Source organism: Callorhinchus milii, unplaced genomic scaffold (assembly GCF_018977255.1).
Source record: "Callorhinchus milii isolate IMCB2004 unplaced genomic scaffold, IMCB_Cmil_1.0 Scaffold22, whole genome shotgun sequence".
In the NCBI taxonomy this organism is placed as follows: domain Eukaryota; kingdom Metazoa; phylum Chordata; class Chondrichthyes; order Chimaeriformes; family Callorhinchidae; genus Callorhinchus; species Callorhinchus milii.
The window spans coordinates 6,168,060-6,189,063 of NW_024704763.1; the positions used below are offsets into that span (position 1 = coordinate 6,168,060).

At 43.8% G+C, this 21,004-nt stretch overlaps 2 protein-coding genes and 1 non-coding gene across 3 annotated transcripts in view; all 3 read left to right on the forward strand.

The window, feature by feature from the left end:
• The first annotated feature begins 2,360 nt into the window (after positions 1-2,360).
• LOC103188936 (cytochrome P450 1A1) lies at positions 2,361-8,908 on the forward strand. The gene is made up of 6 exons (XM_007909133.2): positions 2,361-3,514; positions 3,826-3,952; positions 4,527-4,616; positions 4,722-4,845; positions 5,268-5,354; positions 7,581-8,908. Exons 1-6 carry the CDS (start codon positions 2,666-2,668, stop codon positions 7,882-7,884), a joined length of 1,581 nt encoding a protein of 526 aa, XP_007907324.2. The 5' UTR covers positions 2,361-2,665; the 3' UTR covers positions 7,885-8,908.
• A 5,599-nt stretch (positions 8,909-14,507) lies between these two features.
• The window catches only part of edc3 (enhancer of mRNA decapping 3 homolog (S. cerevisiae)), a 45,107-nt gene continuing 38,610 nt past the window's right edge, over positions 14,508-21,004 (forward strand). Inside the window, exons 1-3 of the mRNA XM_007909141.2 lie at positions 14,508-14,642; positions 16,675-16,854; positions 17,171-17,481. Coding sequence (XP_007907332.2) covers positions 16,691-16,854; positions 17,171-17,481 — 475 coding nt within the window. The 5' untranslated portion in view covers positions 14,508-14,642; positions 16,675-16,690. The remainder of the gene's footprint in view (positions 14,643-16,674; positions 16,855-17,170; positions 17,482-21,004) is intronic.
• Positions 18,759-18,830, forward strand: trnav-cac. Its single transcript has one exon. It is a non-coding gene; the product is annotated as a tRNA-Val (tRNA).

The following is a 21,004-nucleotide window of genomic DNA, read 5'->3' on the forward strand; positions in this document are numbered from 1 at the left end:
TTTTAAAAAAATAAGAAGTGTGCAAAAAAAAAACACACACACACTCTCCAGCACCGAAATTCACAAATGAATCAATGAGATATAGCGGAGAGATGCAGAGACACGGAATATATATATATATATATATATATATATATGTACTGCATAATGCCAAAAAAAAATGCCAAAATGCCCCTCAAAAAACACGTATTGATTGTGTTTCCATGAAAAAAAACATTTACAAATCTTGAATGTCGCCAGTGGTACGGTTTGCACGTGTCCACGCCTCAAAAGTGAGATCTATTATTATTAATACACGTTTGCAACAGTTCCTGACATTTTGGGATAGAGGGTGAAATCAAATCATAAAATATACTTGTGGCAGAGTGGCGTGTGACTCGAGCTCGTTGCCTCATGCAGGTGCGAGATGGAATCCTATTGACTCAGCCAAGATCACACCCTCATTTGAGCGACTTTCGTGCGAGAGGCAAAGGAGGTTTACAATAAATCAATCAATCAATCAATCAATCAATCAATCAAAGTGCCGAGTGGTGTGGCAAGTGGCTGCAGCGATTCCTCACCAGACTGATCCTCGCCATCCATCCCACAGCATCAGAGATAGCAGGAGCTCTCCCACTCTGGAACACTGAGATGGGAGCTGGGGGTGGGGGTGGGGGGTATCACATGAATTATACACTGCACAGCGGAAGGGTAAACTTGCCCCAAAAGTCAGCTCAATGCAATGCAACACAACCAACTGAAATGCTAATAGTTAGCTGTCTGACACACAAGTTGAAATAGGGCTGACGGCAGCAAACCCATCATAATTCACCCCAGGCTCTCTCAATCCTATTTCAGACCAGCGCCCCTACTGAGTCCAGGAGCCAAAAAGTTATTTTCTCACCCGAAACACGCACGCATGGATCCCATAAATACAATATTGCACATCAAATTACTTATTGAACATCAAATTGCTGCTCATTACACATCAGGGATGGAGTGGGGGGGGGGGAGGAATGAAAGCCTTAGGAAATGGAAATGGCACAGACTGTGGGTAAACGGCTGTACTGCACGGGAGGTGACACTCTCATCGTGAATTTAGATCGGTGTAAAGGGAAGATAAAACGTACATTTTTTTTTCATTTTCAGTAGTTAACATCCACAAAATATACAGTCGATTCACTTTGCAGGAAACTCTGGGAAGCGCTTTGAGACGTCTCGAAGACGTGATGAGGCGCCATATCAAAGACAAGGATTATAATCATCATTATTATTGTTGTTATTATTATTAACAGTCATATTGCACACAACTCCCCCACTCCCCCCCCCCCCCCCTCCCCACAACCCCACACCCCCAATCTCACCAGCAAGTCATTGATAAACGGGGAAGAACGTTTTAATAATTATTTAAAAGCAATCATTTCAGAACTATTTGCAATAATATCGACACGTATCACGGCTGTCAGTAATAACACGAGTCAATCGATCGGAATGTATACATTGTCTGAACGACACAACGTTAAAGGAAACACGCAAAGGAGTCAGGGTCAGGTGGCAGTGCGGATGGTGGGGTTGGGGTTGGGTTGGGTGAAGATTTTACTCCAGCCTTCCGCTACGGGAGAGTTACGTGGGTACATTGTGTTGTGAGCCTGTGTTAATCTCGGCTGTGCATTGTCACGCTGAATAGTTTGGGACATAGCGATGTAGTGTATATATAAGGCTGGCGAGGCACACACTGCTTTCTACATGTGATCTGCAGCCAATCAAACGCGAAGAAGGTGCTTATAAAAGGCCAGGCATCGCCCGTGCTCAAGTCAGGTTGGTCAGTCACTACACGCCCTGCAAACCGTGTCACTCACTCAACTCCCCCGTTAGTTGGGACGCGCTTTCTCAAGACGCGCAACAGCAATTGTTTTGTTGTTGGCAAAAGAAAAGGTAGGTTCAGCTTCTCTTGGGACCCCGTTTAGGTGCACTAAAATAATGTCGTGGGGGGAATAGAGGAGGAAAGGGGGAGGGGGGGGAAGTGCTGCATTTGTCCTGTAGATATGTTTTTGCGCGTAATTTCACAGTGGCGGGGAGTGTGACCGCGAGCGGGTTTTTATTAGAGGGAGTCTGGAAGGTACGGGTGGAACTGAACGCGCACTCACTCACTCACACAGTCCCAGTCTGCAACCTGGAAGCTCTAAAGGGCAGCGCTTTGAATGAATGTTGGAAACGGCTCCTGACAGGTTACCCGCGTGTGTCTCTGTGTTTGGTTTGCAGCGTGTCCAGTGTCCAGTGCCCAGCGTCCAGTGCCCAGTGCCCAGCGTCCAGCATCCAGCGTCCAGTGCCCAGCATCCAGCGTCCAGTGCCCAGCGTCCAGTGCCCAGCGTCCAGCATCCAGCGTCCAGTGCCCAGCATCCAGCGTCCAGTGCCCAGCATCCAGTGTCCAGTGTTCAGTGCCCAGTGTCCAGTGTTCAGTGCCCAGTGTTCAGTGTCCAGCATCCAGCGTCCAGTGCCCAGTATCCAGTGTTCAGTGTCCAGCATCCAGTGCCCAGCATCCAGTGCCCAGCGTCTAGTGCCCAGCGTCCAGTGCCCAGCGTCTAGTGCCCAGCGTCCAGTGCCCAGCATCCAGTGCCCAGCATCCAGTGCCCAGCATCCAGTGCCCAGCATCCAGTGCCCAGTATCCAGTGCCCAGTGCGTCCCTATGTGTTATAACATGGCTCAGATTCTCGCCGCTGGGCTGGACGGGCTGACGGGATTCGCTGTGACCGAAGCCTTCACCGTCCTGGCCAGCTCCTGCCTGGTGTTCCTGGTCATCCGCAGCTTCCGAACCAGAGTCCCGAAAGGCCTGAAGCCGCCCCCGGGGCCCCGGGCGCTGCCGTTCATCGGCAACGTCCTGGACCTGAAGAACCCTCACCTGAGTCTGACCGCCATGGGCCGCCGGTACGGAGACGTGTTCCAGGTCCAGATCGGCAGCCGGACGGTGGTGGTGCTGAGCGGGATCCACACGCTCAGACAGGCGCTGGTGAAGCAGGCGGACGATTTCGCCGGACGCCCGGACCTGCCCAGTTTCCGCTACATCTCCGACGGCAACAGTCTGGCTTTCGGCAACGACTACTCCGACGTCTGGAGAGCGCGCAGGAAGTTGGCGCAGAGCGCACTGCGAACCTTCTCCGCAGACGAGTGCAAGAACTCCACGCACTCGTGCGTCCTGGAGGAGCACACCTGCAAGGAAGCCCAGCAGCTGGTGGAGGTGCTGCTGGAGCGGGCGGAGGGCTTCGACCCGGTCAGGTACATCGTCATCTCGGTGGCCAACGTGATCTGCGCCATGTGCTTCGGCAAACGCTACAGCCACGACGACCAGAAGCTCCTGGAGGTGGTCAACCTGACCGACGAGTTCGGCAAAGTCGCCGGTGCCGGGAACCTGTCCGACTTCATCCCCGTCCTCAGGTTCATCCCCAATCCCACCATGGCCGCCTTCCTGGAGGCGAACAAGAAATTTATGTCGTTCCTCAAGAGCATCGTCAACGAGCATTACCAAACTTTCGACAAGGTGAGTCCAACCATCATTAATAACCTTTGCATTTGACGCAGCGCCCTGATCACGACGCCGAGGCGCCTCAAGGCGCTTCACGGGATGCACTGTAAAGCGGACCCGCGTCTCTGTCGTCGTCAAAACGTGGCGTTGCGAAAAAAAAAATGATTAAAAATTAGCATTGTAAAAGGATGGAGGTCGGGCTTCTTAAGCCACGCAAATTCTTGTGTTCTTACGCCGGAAATTTTCTTGAACCGTTCCCACCGCATTCCGAGTGTTCCATTGCAGCCGACTGTAACCCAGAACTGGAATCCCGTCTCTCTTTGCAGGATAACATTCGGGACATAACGGATTCTCTGATCGAGCACTGCCAGGATNAAAAAATGGACGAGAACGCCAACATTCAAGTATCGGATGAGAAAATAATCAACATCGTGAATGATTTGTTTGGAGCCGGTGAGAATTGTACTGTATTGTGAAACAACGGCGACAACTTGCATTTATGCAGCACCCCTCACACAGGGTAGCGTCCCAGAGCGCTTGAAGGTGACGGAGCACGACTCCGCCACTGTCACAACAACAACAACAAGATTACATTTGTATAGCGACTTTCACGTCGGGAGGATATCCCAAGGCGCCGGACAGAGAACAGCATTTCAGACACGAGCTGGGGTTGGGGGGGTAAAGGGAGGGGAGGGGAAAGGCAGGTGGACGATTAAGATTAACATGGGTTAAGAGTTCTCAAATCAGACAGCCCCCACTCCAATTTTAAAATAAAAGATATATTTCAAGTCCTGTAGATGTTGACACCATTTGAAATACTCGACGTTTAATCAAAACGTTTAATGTAAATTCATGACCCAGTTAGCTACTGGGTCATGAATTTACATTAAATGTGAATATCATTTATTAATCCCAGTCACAAACACGTCTACAATTCAACTCTTCCCTCCACCAAGATTGCTCGAGTGTTTGAGAATTCATATATGTTTTAGAGTTGCCTAAAAGTTTTCCTCTCTTTTTGATGCAGGTTTTGACACCATCACCACTGGGCTGTCCTGGGCTGTAATGTATCTGGTTTTGTACCCTGACCTTCAGAAGAGACTACAAGATGAGATAGGTGCGTGTTTGTTTTGCTGGTGAAACGTTTGCACTCTTTTGGATGTGGGACTTGTCAACAAGGGTATGAGCCGCTGATCTGATCGCTGGCTATTGTTCTTTCCAGATGAAAAGATCGGAAAAGACCGAAGCCCAAGATTGTCTGACAGATCCAGATTACCATATACTGATGCTTTCATCTTGGAAACCTTCCGATACTCGTCTTTTTTACCTTTCACTATTCCTCATTGGTAAGTGCAATCTGAAATTTATTGTCATAACCGATTTCTCCGCCCTCCCCTCCAATAAGTTGCCGTTTGTCAGCAAGTACTCCAGTGGATTGTATATGATATATGAATGAAGGTGAATGATAAAATACACAGCACTTAAACTGTACAGTTAAACAAAGTGCTTTGACAAATGATAAAGCGCTGTATCAAATGTAAGGATTATTCTATTAAGGGGAGCTTAGAAACAATTTCCTTACACAGAGGGATGTGTAATTCTCTGCTGCACACAATAGCTGAAGTGGGGTTCGTTAATTCTTTTAAAACATAATTGGATAGATTCTTGAAGAGGAGGGCTATTAAAAGGGATTGGGAGCAAGTAGGAGAGCGGCATTTCATTCACTCGTGGGAAAAAAACACCAATTTCTTCTTTTATTCTATTTCAGCACCACAAAAGATACTGCATTGAATGGATATTTTATTCCGAAAAACACTTGTGTTTTTGTGAATCAATGGCAAGTGAATCATGACGAGTAAGTATCTTTTTTACCTCTGTAAAGTTAAAAGTCAGAGATCTGAGTGTAAAATTGCAATAACTGTGATGACTTGATCAGCAGTGATAATGTTTAGAGCATGACCAGTAATTATTATACATGTTGTCTGCAGTCATAAACGTGCACCTTACAGTTACATTGACATGGAAAATGGTCTGCATTGAAAAAGTTGCTGAGGCAGACAGGAGTTGAAATGGGTTTGAGCAAATGCATGACAAATTCTTGGGGCCAGGAATGGAAGAGGTCACAGATGAGAAAGTGGATGAGCGAAACGGTCTTTTTACCTTCCCTCTATTTTCTTCCCACTGTCCATGCAACTCTGCTAAAGGTGCTAATTTGTGCCTGGCAGTTTCACAGGCACTAGTAGTCTTCGGTACTTCCCCCGGGAATCATTCTCGGAGAACCTTAGACATGAATGAGTCTGAGCAGGCAGTACAACCAACATTCATACCTGTGCACATTTCAACAACAGTTATTGGATAACAATTAGCATTAAAACTGCAGCTACTTTTTCCACATCTTTCTTAGCCCGGGTGAGATTAACCAATTCAGCACAGAGCATTTGGATTGTTAGGACTTCTCCAACCAATAAAAAAAAGACCTCCTCAGAGTTCTAAACAACCCAGCCAAAGTACGCACACCAGTCCAGAGGTATGCTTGTGTACATGCAGGTTGCCAAAGTATCTTAATTCGACAGACAAACTCCCTTTTGCTCTGATCTTCATTGCAGTTTCATTTAAGAACTGATGAGATAAAGGTAATTTCCCCTTTCGCTCTGAGACCTTTTTTCAGACTGGTAGTTTTGTGCAAATGTCATGGTTGAACATCACAGGGTACAACCCCTTTTGAGGTAGCTTTCACAAAAATATGGTGTGTAAATTGCCTGTCTGAATTGGACAACCAGCCTGCTACAACTAAAGTAAGCATTACATGTAGTGGTCTGTCTTTATATGTTCATATCCTTGTGCTAAAACAATGCTCATCATTCTTGGTGTTCTGGTGGTCTCTCTCTCTCCCCCTCCTATACTCCCGCCTTATCAAATAAGGTCAAATTAGGATAGAAAAATAGAGGGCAGGATACCATATTTTGCCATGACACTAACAAATGTACACTAGTTCAAAAGGATAGCTTCAAGTGCATCTCCAAGTAAATATGATCGTGGATTGAGTAGAAGTTTAGACCAGCAGTGTATATTTCAATAGGGGAGCTGCATGATAGCTATTATTGTCCGAGAAGCTGGCCCACTTGAAGGGCGCAATATAAATGCAAGTTGTTGTTGTCTTACATGGCCTGTGCAGCAATTATTGAGTTGTCAGTATCGCTCCACATTTAAACGTTCATGCTGTTTACTTAATTGTGGATTTCCTGAGTAACCTGCACAATGTATAAATCAACTTACTACATAAAGGATTAATTATTGCTTCAGACCGTTTCAGGGTTGAGTGCCTAGCAAGGACAAGGTAGACCTGTGCAATTCTACCATCTCAATATGTCTTCTCAATTTTTGTAAAAAAACAAGTAGTGTTGGATTGATGTTAGCTTTGGTGATCAAAATGATATAATCACTCCATTAAAAAAATCCTGAAATATCATGTATTATCATTAAAATGACCAACAATGGCTGTTTGAAAAAAAAGTTTGGGTTTTTGATATTAAAAGTTCTAAATACTCTTTCCAGGCAAACTAAATTTCACAAAACAGAAAGATGTTTATGGGCAGGATAGGGATTCAACCCTGGTATGTTAATGGACCTAATGGAATGGAATTTAAAACCATACAGTGTAATTATTGTATTATTGCATAATATTAATAGCCTGGTATTTCACCTCCAAAACATACAGTCAATTCACTTTACAATATATTCTGTGAAGCGCTTTGAGACATCTAGAAGACGTGAAAAGTTGCTATATTGAACGAAAGGATTTATTATGGTAACATTTCTACTCAAGGCATTTACAATAAAGTAAAAGGAAATGCACCAGGTGTGAACTGCATCAAGCTCAACCCAAATATAGCCCTCAGCTCCCAGGGTTTCCACAATAGGATTTCCAGAATATTATGTTACAAGGATTGTCTGTGCGTGTAAGCACTCTGGGGCACTACCTGGCGTAAGGGCACTATATAAATGCAAGTTGCTGTTGTTGTGCTCTCAAATCAATTTTAACAAAAGAAAGTGCATTTTCAACTCGTGCTTTGTATTTCAGAAAACTCTGGACAGATCCCTTCACCTTCAACCCAGACCGCTTCCTGAATGCAGATGGAGCGAGCATTAACAAAATGGAAAGCGAAAAGGTGTTGCTATTTGGCATGGGCAAAAGACGATGCATTGGGGAATCAATTGGGCGCATTGAGGTTTTCTTGTTTTTCACCACTCTGGTTCAACAGTTACACTTTGATAACATTCCAGGGCAGGAGATTGACACAACACCCATCTATGGACTGACAATGAAGCACAAGAAATGTGAATTCAGAGCAGTGTCACGATTTGCTTCTAAATCTTCCAAATGAATTCCAGAGAATCTTTTCGATTGTTCAGGGAAAATAAAAAGAGACTGAAACTCATATTTTTATCCATTGCAAGTGCATACCATTGGCATGAGGGAATAGAAATCTTAATCTGTGTGTTTTGTTCTGTTTCATATAATTTGCTGCTGATGTGCCACTGTTTCAATGTATTTAAAATACCTTTGGATAGGTTTGAAGAATGATGTAAAACAAAAATGAAGTTTAATAGTTGCATTGAAATACAATTCATTTTGCATAATGTACTTATACTTTTTTTAAAAAAATTTCCTATCGAAAATGGTAAGGAATTAGACTACTTCTTTATATTATATAAAGGGACTTTTAACATTTTTTATAGCTAAGAAACATTTATAAGATTTTAAAAAATGGTTACAGTTAAGTGTGGTTTTGTGTTTATTGTAGGGTGACTCATAGCAAATGTTTATTTTAGTGATTAGTTCAACCATACAACTTGGGAAACTCATAGACTTGATCTATGCTAAATTAAATGGCCTCAGGTGGGTGTCTCAACACCCCTGTATTAGGAAGTGCAGAATTAACCAGGATCTCTGCTCCTGAGATGTGCGTGTGCATACTGGGTAACGATACTGGAGCTTGTTTGCTGCCCCCTCACCTTTCCCCATATAGACTCCCCAACATCCTGGTAACAGAGACAACATTTGGGTACTGGGATTGGCTGTAGTATCTCCTGGAGGTGGAAATTTAGGAAATCGGGTTCCTGGTTGTTATCCAGTACCACTACCCCCCACCCTGCCACCCTGCTGCAAAGGTGTCAGGTGAGGACTGTTGACTATCCTGTCAATCCTCACAAATAACAATGTCAAAGGCATGAGGTACCAGAAGGGAGCAGGCAGCAAGCAAGTGTCAGCATCTTTAGATGAGAGATGAGGGGAGAAAATTGCTAACAAAGAGTGTTCCATCATTCTGTACATCATTATCTTGTCAAAAATATAAATCACTGTATTGAAGTTTCTACTGACAAATAAAACTTTGTAGTTGTTTCTGATGGATGAGACCTTGACATTATCAAAGATTAAATAAATATTTTGTGGAAGGCCGACAAGAGAATTGGAAAGGTTCAGCCTCAAGCTGACTAAAGCATGAATGTTGTTTCAGCAACAGTGGAAGTAAGGTAAGGGTGTAAGCAGGCAATGTGGACTCCTGTAGCTCAGTGGTTCAGAGCACTCGCTTTGCAAGCGAGAGACCTGAGTTCAATTCCAGGCAGAGGGCGAAACCTTGGGCAAGTTTCCTTACTCCACACAGAGCCTAATAATAATCCCTCCAAAAAACAATAATTAAATTGGTCATTTTCAATCTACGACTGTTTGTGGGACATTGCTGTGCGCTATTGGCTGCCACGTTCGCCCACAAATATATACAGTCAACTCACTTTACAGTATATTCTGTGAAGCGCTTTGGACATCCTCCCGACGTGAAAAGCGCTATATCAAATGCAAGGATTATTATTATTATTAATGTTCCAAGGGTGAAGGAAGGTAGTTTTAGTGATGCTTTGCATCTGGGGTTTGAAGCAAAGCTGGAAGTCAAATAGAACTCGAAGATGCCACATTGACTGATTAAGTCTGAGTAAGCAGCCAAACACAGCGATAAGAGTCAGAGGCGCAAAAGTTCAAATGCAGGAAGTTAAAGCTTATCCAGAACTTGATGTCCTGGAATTGAAGGTGGAAGTGGAGGTAGCGTTGGTGTCATTCGCATATATTTCAAGTGAATTTTTCTGAAATATAAGAATGGATATTCCACAAAGAGTGCCTGCAGTTCTCCAACTTAACCAAGAGAGGGCCAGTAATTTAAAGGCAACCTCATTAAGACATTCATTCCTACAACTGATGCTACGAACAGCCAATCTATTCCCTTCCATCTAAACACTGTTTTTAACTGCTAATTAAAATAATCTTCAAATTGATGTACTATCTGAGATAGCAACTAGCTTTATTAGTAATGACAATCCTTGCATTTGATATAGCATGATTTGATATAGCTTGATTCATCATGTCTGTTGTTCAGACGTCCCAAAGTGCTTCACTGAGTTTACTGTAAAGCAAATTGACTGTACATTTTGTGGGGGAAACTCAGCAGCCAATTGCACCTAGCAATGTCCCATAAACAGTTGTGGATTCAGTGACCATACTATTATTTTTATTTCAAATGTAGCCCTAATTCGCTTTGCTCCTGTTAATAACATCAAAGCCCAAGTACAACAAGGATTTGTCAATTTCAACACACACCATGTCTCTTCACCTCTCTCAATAATAACACAGTGTGTAACAGGCGATCGATTGTTCATAGTCAGTTAAATGGGTTGAAGTTTGATCTAAACTTTCCACCAAATACAGTAGTAAACCAAGAAGGATCAGTCCAAATTTATCAAGGCTTTAAAGCTCAAATTAATGCATTAAAATAACAATGTATATTACTGCAAGCAAAACGTTTAGGTGGGAAGATTATTATTTTAAGCTTATAATACTATTGCAGACTATAACCTATCTCTACTTAACCCCATAGGAACAAACAGAAGGTAAGATACATAATTATAAACAGCAAAACTGCTGCAACTTATAGATCAAGAGCTCGTTGGCTCAAATCCTAGTCCAAGTTGAATTTGCTGCTCTCATCTAGGGCTGCATGGGAGGTTAAATTGGCCTCAGCCATTCCAATTCATGTAAAGGGAAACCCAGCCAAAGATTCTGCTCCTTGTCCTTCTGAAGTACCTTCTATTGGTTTTGTATGTGTCTGGCAGCTGGATGGGGAGAGATCAGGCTTGCCTTTGATGTTGTCTACAGTAAAGTGGCCTGCAGCCACTCACTGCCAAAACTCACGTCTTCATTTGGACAGTGCACCAGAGGGAAAGTGATATCTGTGGATCTGCACTCCAGAAAGACATACATCAGTGGGAAGAATATTAGAAATAAATTGGAAACACTTAAACTTATAAAAGAAAGCGACATTTCATATCAATGTTATCATCAAAAAAACACAGATTCGCTTTTCAGTGTTCAGCTGAAATTTACTGCCAGTGTAACAGTTAACATTTGTGGTCTCTTGAATAGATACGACCAAAACTGATAAGATCACAACTTTGGGACATACTGCAATTGTGGTTTGAAGTAGCGTGAGAATTTTTAGAATCAGTCTTGTCCCCATTAACACACGCTACTACTACAACAGAGACAACCGTGTTTCTCTTTCATTGTTTTTAAAAACAACTTCCATCCCTCTGCGAACATTGACTCCTGCTGGCTCCAGTTTAATGTGTGCTGACCGTTCTCTGGCCTAAGTCACCATTATTCATGTGTGAACTGGGACAATGAGAGTGGTCTTTTTTTTACCATGGTTACATCGCAGCCGAGCCCTATCCTGCCCTCTTCCATATGTTCCACCAAAATACTTCCAAACAACAGTACCTCCAACAATTGTGCCTGCATTGTGAGCGTAGATCCTAGTGCCGGGCACAGACCCTGGGGCACTTGAACAACCCAAAGGTGAGAACGCAAACAAATAATAATCCTTGCAAGGATTGCAATGCCTTACCATATCGTTGAGACTCCTCAAGCGCTACTTGCCTTATTAATCACCTTATTAACCACAGATTTGACAAGTCAATTGTGCACTGCTGTGTAATATTGGCTGCTGTGTTTCGCCCAAAATTTACTTCACTTTAAATTTACTTTACAGTATATTCTGTGAAGCGCTTTGAGACATCTAGAACGTGTGAAATGCTCTATATCAAATGCAAGGATTATTATTATTAGGATTATCATGGTGAGCAATGAGTCAAGTAAGAACCTCTGGGTCTCCTTCAGTTTCCCCCTTGGCAAGTTCTATACCATCCCTGGGGAATATGTGCTTCCTATTCTTTTACGAGGTCTGTTGTTAAAGTACGGTATGCCTGTCTCAATGGTTGCTGAGTCCATAAACAGCATTTAAAAGGGAATTGGCTAAATATTTGAGTCAGGGCGGTGATGGTGGATGATGGTGATGGTGGGGGGAGATACTGGGTAAAGAAGGGAAGGGATGAGAGTAGAGAGCTCCTGTGAGTAGGCAGTGTTAGCACAACCACAAATGATCTCCTCCTTGTGCTGTAAACTTTCTGTGGCTCTTTTTTTTGGTCAGTCGGATGTCTGTTGCATGCAGAAACCCATCACTATGTTTAAGAGTATCCAAACTAAACTCAGAATTCCATGCATCCCACCTACACATGGAAATCCCAGGGATAGATTGTTGGAATGGAATGCGCGTTCTCTCCTTGGAAGGAAGTATCTTGCTTACCTAATTCTGGAAAGTAAAAGGCATAGGTTGGCAGGGGCCAAGGCTTGGGGACCCTAGAGTATGTGTTTGGGTAAGGCTGGATTCTAACTAACTGCATAGCTTGTCACTGATAGCAAAATCTGGCAAGCTTACCCACTGCTTGTCCAGCTAGGACCACCCTATCCGTTAGAGTTTGGGCTTGCAGGGTTAACAGGAGCTGAGTGGGAGGATTCCCTGTCCCCAGTGACTGGTCTAACATTTCAAGTCCTGCTGGTGAGCTAGGCTGTCTGTGGCTCTTACTATAGGGATGATAAAGGTTGGTATCATATAGGGTGACCATATTTTGTAAACTAAATCCAGGGACACATATAAAAAAAAGGAATTCACCACAATTCCTGATGCTGGCAGCTACAGGAGAAGTTTGTTGGATTAATTGCTGTATTTCTTTGATGAGGGCATTCGATTCAGAATCATGTTGTTCTTGCTCAATCCAAGATGGGACAAATTTTTGCCGCAAAATACACAGTCAATCCACTTTGCAATATATTCTGTGAAGCGATTTGAGACGTCTCAATGACGTGATTAGGCGCTTTATTAAATACAAGCGTTATGCTTATGATAAATTTAGTCCCAGGGACACAACACCTCATCCAGGGACTGTCCCTGGAAATCGGGGGACATACTGTCGATCGGTTGCCCTAGTATAGAATGGATGAGGGTACAGGCGGTAGAGTTTTGAATCAAGTTGGATTTTGTGGATGGTGGAGCTGGGGAGACTGGTAACCTGAACAACAACAACAAAATTACATTTATAGAGCACCTTTCACGTCGGGAGAACATCCCAAGATGCTGGACAATCAGGGATCCTGACCCGAACATGGGGGAAGGGTGAGGGAAGCAGAGATGTGGAAGGGCAACTGAAGGCATGATTGAAGAGGAGGGTCTTGAGACTGCCTTGAAGGAGGCAATGGGGGAAGCGAGGTTAAGGGACTGTGGGATGGAGTTCCAGATTGTGGGGGCAGAGAGGCTGAAACCCCGGCCACCGATGGTAGGGAGGGACGGGTGGGAGAGATGGACCTGGCTGGAGCCCGCTGAACGGAGGGAGCGGGCAGGTTGGTAGGGAGTCAGCAGGTCAGTGAGGTAGGAGGGGGCAAGGCCATGGATCTTGAATTCGATCCTCTGGGGAATGGGGAGCAAGTGGAGTCAGGCAAGGGTGGGAGTGATGGGGTCACGGAGCCTGGTGTGCGAGTGTACATGAGCTGCAGAGTTTTGGATGATCTGCAGCTTGTGAAGGGAAGAGTTGGGAAGGCCGATGAGGAGGGAATTTCCATAATCGAGCCTTGATGTGACAAATGCGTGGGTGAGGGTTTCGGCAGCCTGAGGGTGAGGCAATGGCGGAGGCTGGCAATGTTGTGGAGGTGGTGGCAGACAGTGCCGGTCATGGCGCGGGTGTGGGGGAGAAAGGACAGTTCAGAGTGAAACAAGACACCCAGGTTCCTGACTGGCTTAGTGAGGTTGAGTGTGCAGCCGTGGAGGCTGATGCTGCCAGCGCTCAAAGTGCGGAGGCGCTGGCACGAGCCAATCAGGAGGGCCTCGGTCTTGCTGACGTTCAGCTGGAGAAAGTTGTCCCTCATCCAGGACTTAATGTTGGACAGGCAGTCGGTCAGGAGACCAGTAGTCCTGGAGTTGAGGGTGGAGGCAGAGAGATAGTGTCATCCGCATACATGTGGAAATTTACCCCATGTCTGCGGATGATGTCACCAAGGGGGAGCATGTAGAGGGTGAAGAGGAGGGGACCGAGGACAGAGCCCTGAGGAACTCCGCACGAGACGGTGCAGGGGCTGGAGGAGAAGCTGTTTGCTGAGACAAAGTGGAGGCGGAGTGAAAGGTAGGACCTGAACCAGTCAAGGACAGAACGTTGGAGGTTGAGGTGGGAGGAGAGGCGGTGGAGGAGGATTGAGAACCTCTGTTAGAACATCAGAACCTAAGAAATATTTACTATAAGAGCATAAGAATTTGGTTTGCCTTCCGCCTTCCTGGCAGTGGCTTGACATGTCGTGTCCCAAGCCATATAACTGTATGCCAAGATATTAGTATTTTCTGGCAGAAATCAATCTAATTTGTTCTTGAAACGAAAGAATACTTCTGCCACAGGAGGGGAAGGCAGGGCAGAATATCGGGGCTACTTTTTGGGCTGGTTTTGGGCGGGTGGCTGGTGAGCTTTGGGCTACAAACGGATTGAATCCCCTGAGGGGGGGCGGGGTGGGCGGGAGTGGCGCGGCGTGGGTGACGTCAGCGCGTAGCCCTCCGTCGCCAGGAGCACGCACGCAAGCGCGCGCTCGGCTCGAGATGGACGGAGGCGGCGAAGGTTTCTCGGCTCCTGTCGCTCTTTAACCTCATTTCGGGCCGACAGAAAAAAAAGCCAAACCAAACACGACATAAGTCCGCTTTAGCGACAGGAGCACCGGCTCGGGGTGAGAGAGAGAGAGAGAGAGACGCACAGAAACCCCGGCCTTCTCTTGGGGAAGGGGAGCCCTGATCAGCGCTATCCTGGTTGTAGGCTTTGGGCCTAGTCGAGGCGCACAGGTCGCCATCGGAACTTTGCTGCCCCACAAACAGCAGTCGCCCCTCTCATTGACAGTGTTAATGTTTATTCTCTCCACGCGCGGGCCCAGCCCTGCCTTGCCTGCCCTGCTTGCCAGCCCTGCCTGCCCTGCCAGCCTTGCCTTGCCTTGCCAGCCCTGCCCTGCCAGCCCTGCCTTGCCTGCCCTGCTTGCCAGCCCTGCCTGCCCTGCCAGCCTTGCCTTGCCTTGCCAGCCCTGCCCTGCCAGCCCTGCCTGCCCTGCTTGCCAGCCTTGCCTGCCCTGCCAGCCTTGCCTGCCCTGCCCTGCCAGCCCTGCCAGCCTTGCCTTACCTGCCCTGCCAGCCTTGCCTGCCCTGCCCTGCCAGCCCTGCCAGCCTTGCCTTACCTGCCCTGCCAGCCTTGCCAGCCCTGCCCTACCAGCCCAGCCTGCCTGACTGCCCTGCCTTGCCAGCCCTGCTCTCCTGTGTCGCGTGGCTGCTGCCTGTGGTAACTGTGGGCTGAGTGAGCAAGAGCCGAGTGCTTTCTCAATGCTATAATCCCTGCCTTTGATACAGCAGCGCCTTATGTCGAGACGTCTCGAGGCGCTTCACAGAATATACTGTAAAAGGAATTGACTCGTGTTTTGCGAGTGAGCGTTCCGCGTCGCGGTGAAGCCGGGTGTTATTTCCTCTGATTGTCCACTCCCCGTCACCTATTCCTTTTTTTTTGAAAAAAAATCCAGTCACCATTTCTGGCTCCCCACAGTGACGACTGTTGATGGTAGGAGCTGGACAAGTCTGGGCAGGGCTCACCACATAGTAATGGAACACCCCGCATTTGGTTGGGCACCTTATAATGTCATAAGTGTCTCAAAGATCTTAATACACTTACTTTGAAGTGCAGTGGGTGTTTTGTTGCCAATTGCAAAGACTAATCTGCCAGTAGCAATTCATAATGGAAAAGTGGATAGCTCTTTCAGGGAGCCGACCAAGCATGAGGTGCAAATGTCTTAGCTATGTTTTAAAATTTTATGCTTCCAGGATCAATGAAATGAATGATCCCGTTTTGGGGAATTTATTCAAGACTACTGCTATTATGCTTTATGTTGGGACACAAACGCATTTTTCAACTTCGCTCCTTCCAATCGTACTTGAACTATTCACAATTTAAACACAGAAACGAAAGGCATCTTTCGTTGAAACATAGAAATGAAAGGCATCTGTTTGCATGAAATATGGTTTACATTATAGCTTAAATGTTATGGCTTTCTACTGGATTCTGTATTTATTAATTATGCGTTATTGATTTTGTCTTCAATTAATCCCATTTTGGTATTTTGTAACAGACTTATCAGCAATTTTGAAGTGAAAGAACGTCAAAGTTAAAGTAGAGTGTTATTAGATGGAATGGTTACATGTAAGAATGACTGGTTTGCAAAAAGTAAACACGTATCTTATTCAAAGATGGTAATGAAATTGGTCCTTAACTATTTAATACTGTGATGTGTCACTCAGCATTCTTGGCTTTTTGAAAATAATAATAATAATCCTTGCAGTTGATATAGAGCCCTGTCACATCTTTGAGACGTCTCAAAGCGCTTCACAGAATATATTGTAAAGTGAATTGACTGTATATTGTGTGGGCCAAATGTAAATGTTACACATTTAAACAAAATGCCAAGAATGGATCAGGGGATATAAACTAGAAGCTCACTGCGAATAGGCTGTCAACTCTTGTAACTTAATTATTTTTATTACAGCACACATTGGAGTGATGATATGTTATTACCCATGCGAGGTGTTGTAAAAGTGCAAGTTAGCCACTTGTAGCTTGATAATGTACATTTTTTGATTTTTCAAGAGTATGTTTTTTAGGGTATGTTTGCTCCTCTAGTTATTTGCATTTGTTTTCATTCTGTATTGTTTGTCCATTTGATCCTCCAGTTATAAACTATAGAGGATGGCTGTAAATTGGATTGGGAGCCTTGTTTCTATCAACTGTGGTGAGACACTTGGAGTATATCAGGGAAAAATTTCTGCAGTGGATCAGACCAGTCAGACAATCTCCCTTACACAGCCATTCCGCAATGGAGTGAAATGTTCTGTTCCTGAGTTGACATTTAGGTAAGTACTGTACTTTTGATCCAAAGTGTTAAGCTGTTGAAGTGGAACAATTTTTTTTTCTTTTCCCAAATTGCAAATATATGATGTTCAGTTCTACATTTTTATTACTTCTTCATTAAACACAGGATTTTGAAGGAAGCTAATTTGTGGCGTTTCAAAGATGTCCTACAATCTACAACTTATCTTTTCTACTACTTTTTTGGTTTGATTTGCAGCATTTTTTTCATTAAAAAAACCCTTCTTTCCCTGCTGTGAAATCTGCTTCCACAGACAAGTATGAAATTGCGGGTTTAATTGTATTTTCTGTTATTTACAGTGCAATAGACATCAAGGACTTGAAAATATTAGAGATCCCTAATTTACAAACAAATACAAGTTCCACCCAGCCTTCATTGTTCACAACTACTAGTTTGTCACACAATGCTTATTCATCTCAGAATGGTGCTGCAAAAGGTGTAAAGAAAACAAATGCTTCAGGAAGTGCACCACAAGCAATCCCACGCCGTGCAGAGCAAAAAGTTCAAGATGTGGTCATTTCCCCACAACAGTATTCTAAAAGTTATGTAGACCGCCATATGGATTCTGCCCTCACTCCATCAAAAGGATTTCGTCGAAGACATAACTCTTGTGAGTAGCTTGCATCTTTCCCAGTTGCATGACAATCACTATTTAATTTAGTTAATTGCACTGTTTCTTGAACTTGTTTAAAGATCTGGAGAACAATTCAAAATATTTTTCTCCTGTAAATATGTTTCTTTGTTGCCTCCTCTTCCCAAGCTTCCAGACTGACTTTTATATAGTTCAACAGCATTAATTGCCATCCAGTACCAATCCCAACTAGCCATGTGAGTTTAGACATGATTGCTAGCAGGCTGTGCAATTATAAGCCACATTACAACCAATACTGCCCTCACTTCTGATGTGCAGATTGGTCACTGGATGGTAATTCGCCCTTTTCCTTACATAGAATTAAAGTAGACCATAAAGCATCAAAATATGCCATTCATCCCAGCTTCTCCACATCAATATTTATGCTCCACCCATCTTTATTCCTTCTTCCAATTGTACTCCGTACCCCTCTATTCTCTTCTCTCTTATGTATGTGCAGCTCAGGAGTACTGAAACCAATTTAGGACTAAGGATTCTGTTCTGATTAACATATAGCTATCCCTTCTAATTGTTCTATCTTTTCTTGTACTCTCACATTTACATTACCATGCTCTTCTTCAAAAAAGATAGTCATTTAGTATTTAATGCTGATCCTTCATCCTCCATGACAAATTTCCCTTTCATTTCTAATTGGGTCTAACTTTCTTTTAACTATTCTATTGTTTTTTATGGGTTGGCTCAGTAGGTAGCAGTCTCGCCCGGGTTAGAGTGTTGTGGGTTTAAGGTGAACGTTGCGTCTTTGAACTTAGATAGGCTGAACTCCAGTGCAACGCTGGGGGGTGTCGCATTGTTTCAGGTGCTGTCCTTTGGATGAGACATGGCCCTCTGTTCAGAGGAACATGATCCAATAGCACTATTGGAAAAGGGAAGGGAGTTCATGGTGTCCTGGACAACAATCTTCTTTAATAAAATTGGTCAGTCACTTAATGCCTGTTTGTGGCATATTGCTGTGCGATTAACTTAGTGTCTCAATCAGCCGCCTTGATACTTATGATGTTCCTAAAATGTAACCATCAAACACTGAGCCGAATTTCTCACTTCTGTACTGAGTGTGTGGTCACCATTGCAATTCTCCAGCTGTTCCTGACCAGAGCACTATATTTTCAACATTATTTCTGAGCATTTGAACACAGTCAACTTGGCAATGTGACCTAACTTACTTTCTGAATTTGTTGATTAGTATTTCATACTTTTTTTGAAATAGGGAGCAAGAAGTTCTTTTTAAGCTATAGTGGAGCCTTGTAGCTCAGTGGTTAGAGCACTCGCCTCACAAGCGAGAGACCTGGGTTCGATTCCCGGCAGGGCGAAATGTTGGGCAAGTTTCCTTACTCCACACGCCTCTGTTTATCTAAGTAGGAACCCAGTTGTTAGTCAATTGGTGGATCGCTTTTCCAGGGGTAATAATTCCTTCAAAAAACAAGCAATAAATTGGTCACTTCAATCCACGACTGTTTGTGGGGCACTGCTGTGTGCAATTGACTGCCACGTTTCGCCCACAAATACACTTTCACTTCACTTTTCAGTATATTTTGTGAAGCGCTTTGAGACATTTCGAAGATGTGATAAGGCGCTACATCAAATGCAAGGATTATTATGGTGCATTGTCATCCATTGCTTTCATTGTAAAGAGTTACACGTGAGGAGTGAATTGTGGATGACTGATGGCTGGCTCAGGTATGCGGTAAATGTATCCAGTTGTAATGGGATAGATGAAGTCAGGTGTATTATTATCCTCAGGGTTTTCTTTGGTTTGTTTGGCAGACTTATGCCATGGGGATGGGTGGGGCATGGACAATGCACCTGTGCTGTTGGCTAAAAGCCAGAAACTGAGAGCAAATTTGAAAATCTTTTCATTGAGCCTTATCGACTATATGGTTCTTTCAACTGCAGTATTGCTGACTCACAAACTCTGCTTAGGTACTTTTGTGACTTGTCTGTACATCAAAAGATAAATAATATAGTATAGCAAATATTCACAAAATATAATGTGTAGTAAAAGATCATGCCAGATCAAATGAAACAAATTAACCTTATGGACCCTGGTATCTTGTGTGATGCTTATGCTAGTAATGATTTCCTATCTGTTTGGTGTAACAATTTGGCACTATCTTTCTCTTTCACAGAGATTTTGTGAATTTTCTTTTTGGCTTTGCTTCCCACTCAGCTGTCAAAACAAGAAACTGTGTGTAGAAGATAGAGAGTGAGTCAGTTGGATTTTAATACAGATAATGTTTTACAATGTTCATAGGAATATGTTTGCCAGAGACTAAATTTACAAAGAATCACATCTTGTTTGCAAACATTATTTCAATCCCTTGTTTTTTGGAGACTGAAAAGCTACTCTTATATTGCATTAAACTGTTGATGGAATATCAATAGAGCAACAACAATAACAAATTGCATTTATATAGCGCCTTTCATGTTGGGAGGATGTCAGAAGGCACTGGACAGTCAAGGATTTCCACCCAAGCTGGGTGTTGGACTCAGTAGGGATTGGGCTTGAATTAGACATTAAAAGTCAAATCATATTCAGAGGTACGGTAGTGTATTAATATCATCTTTGGTTTTAAAGATTGCATATACAGGGCAAAGTGTGAGAGTACAAGAAGGAAAGGTAGAACAATTAGAAGGGATAGCTATGTGTTAATCAGGACAGAATCATAACAGTCTTTTGTCTTTCTGAACCAGAGCCTTACTGAACAAGGGACAAGAAAATTGAGTTTAAATCTGGATTATGTAGACCACGTGGCAAGAGATCCCAAACATTTGGTACCTGTATTAACAGGTTGGAGGGAGTTGAATTTTAAATTTGAGGTTTCTTTAGAGCTGAGTTAGACATGACATATCTTTTAATTTTCTCCCTTTCTGAAGATGCTGACTGAAGCTGGTGTATAAATAAACAGCAGCCCTTCAGTACTTTGCCCAAGTGGCTTTGTCATACATCAGGCTGGACAGTGAGTACCAGCAGGCTGTTTTACCATAGTCAAACGTTATCAATCTCCAACCATGTGTATTGTATGTACTTTTGCCAGCAGAATTCACTGCTTCATGAATAGGAATGTCTACTCCAGGGTAAGTGAGCTGAACTCTAGCAACCCTTAAGTGAGAACAGCTAAATCCGACCTGTGTTTGAAGCTTGGACCTTCCTGAACCAGACTGGACAGTACATTTACCCACTGAATTATTACAAGAGCTTAATGCACAAATATTGTATATTTTGTCCACCGTCATCAAACATCATCTTCCATTACCCAAATCATTTTCAGGCCCACAAATAACTAAGTTTATGAAACTAATCAACATAGTAATAATCCTTCCATTTGGTACAGCATCTTTCATGTCGAGAGGACATCTTAAAGTGATTCACAGGATATACTGCAAAGTGGAGTGACTGTATTTTGTGGTAGAATATTATTTAGTAAAAGCAGAATTTGTATACGGCAGCTGGGCTGTGATGTATAGAGGTCACCTTTGATTTGAT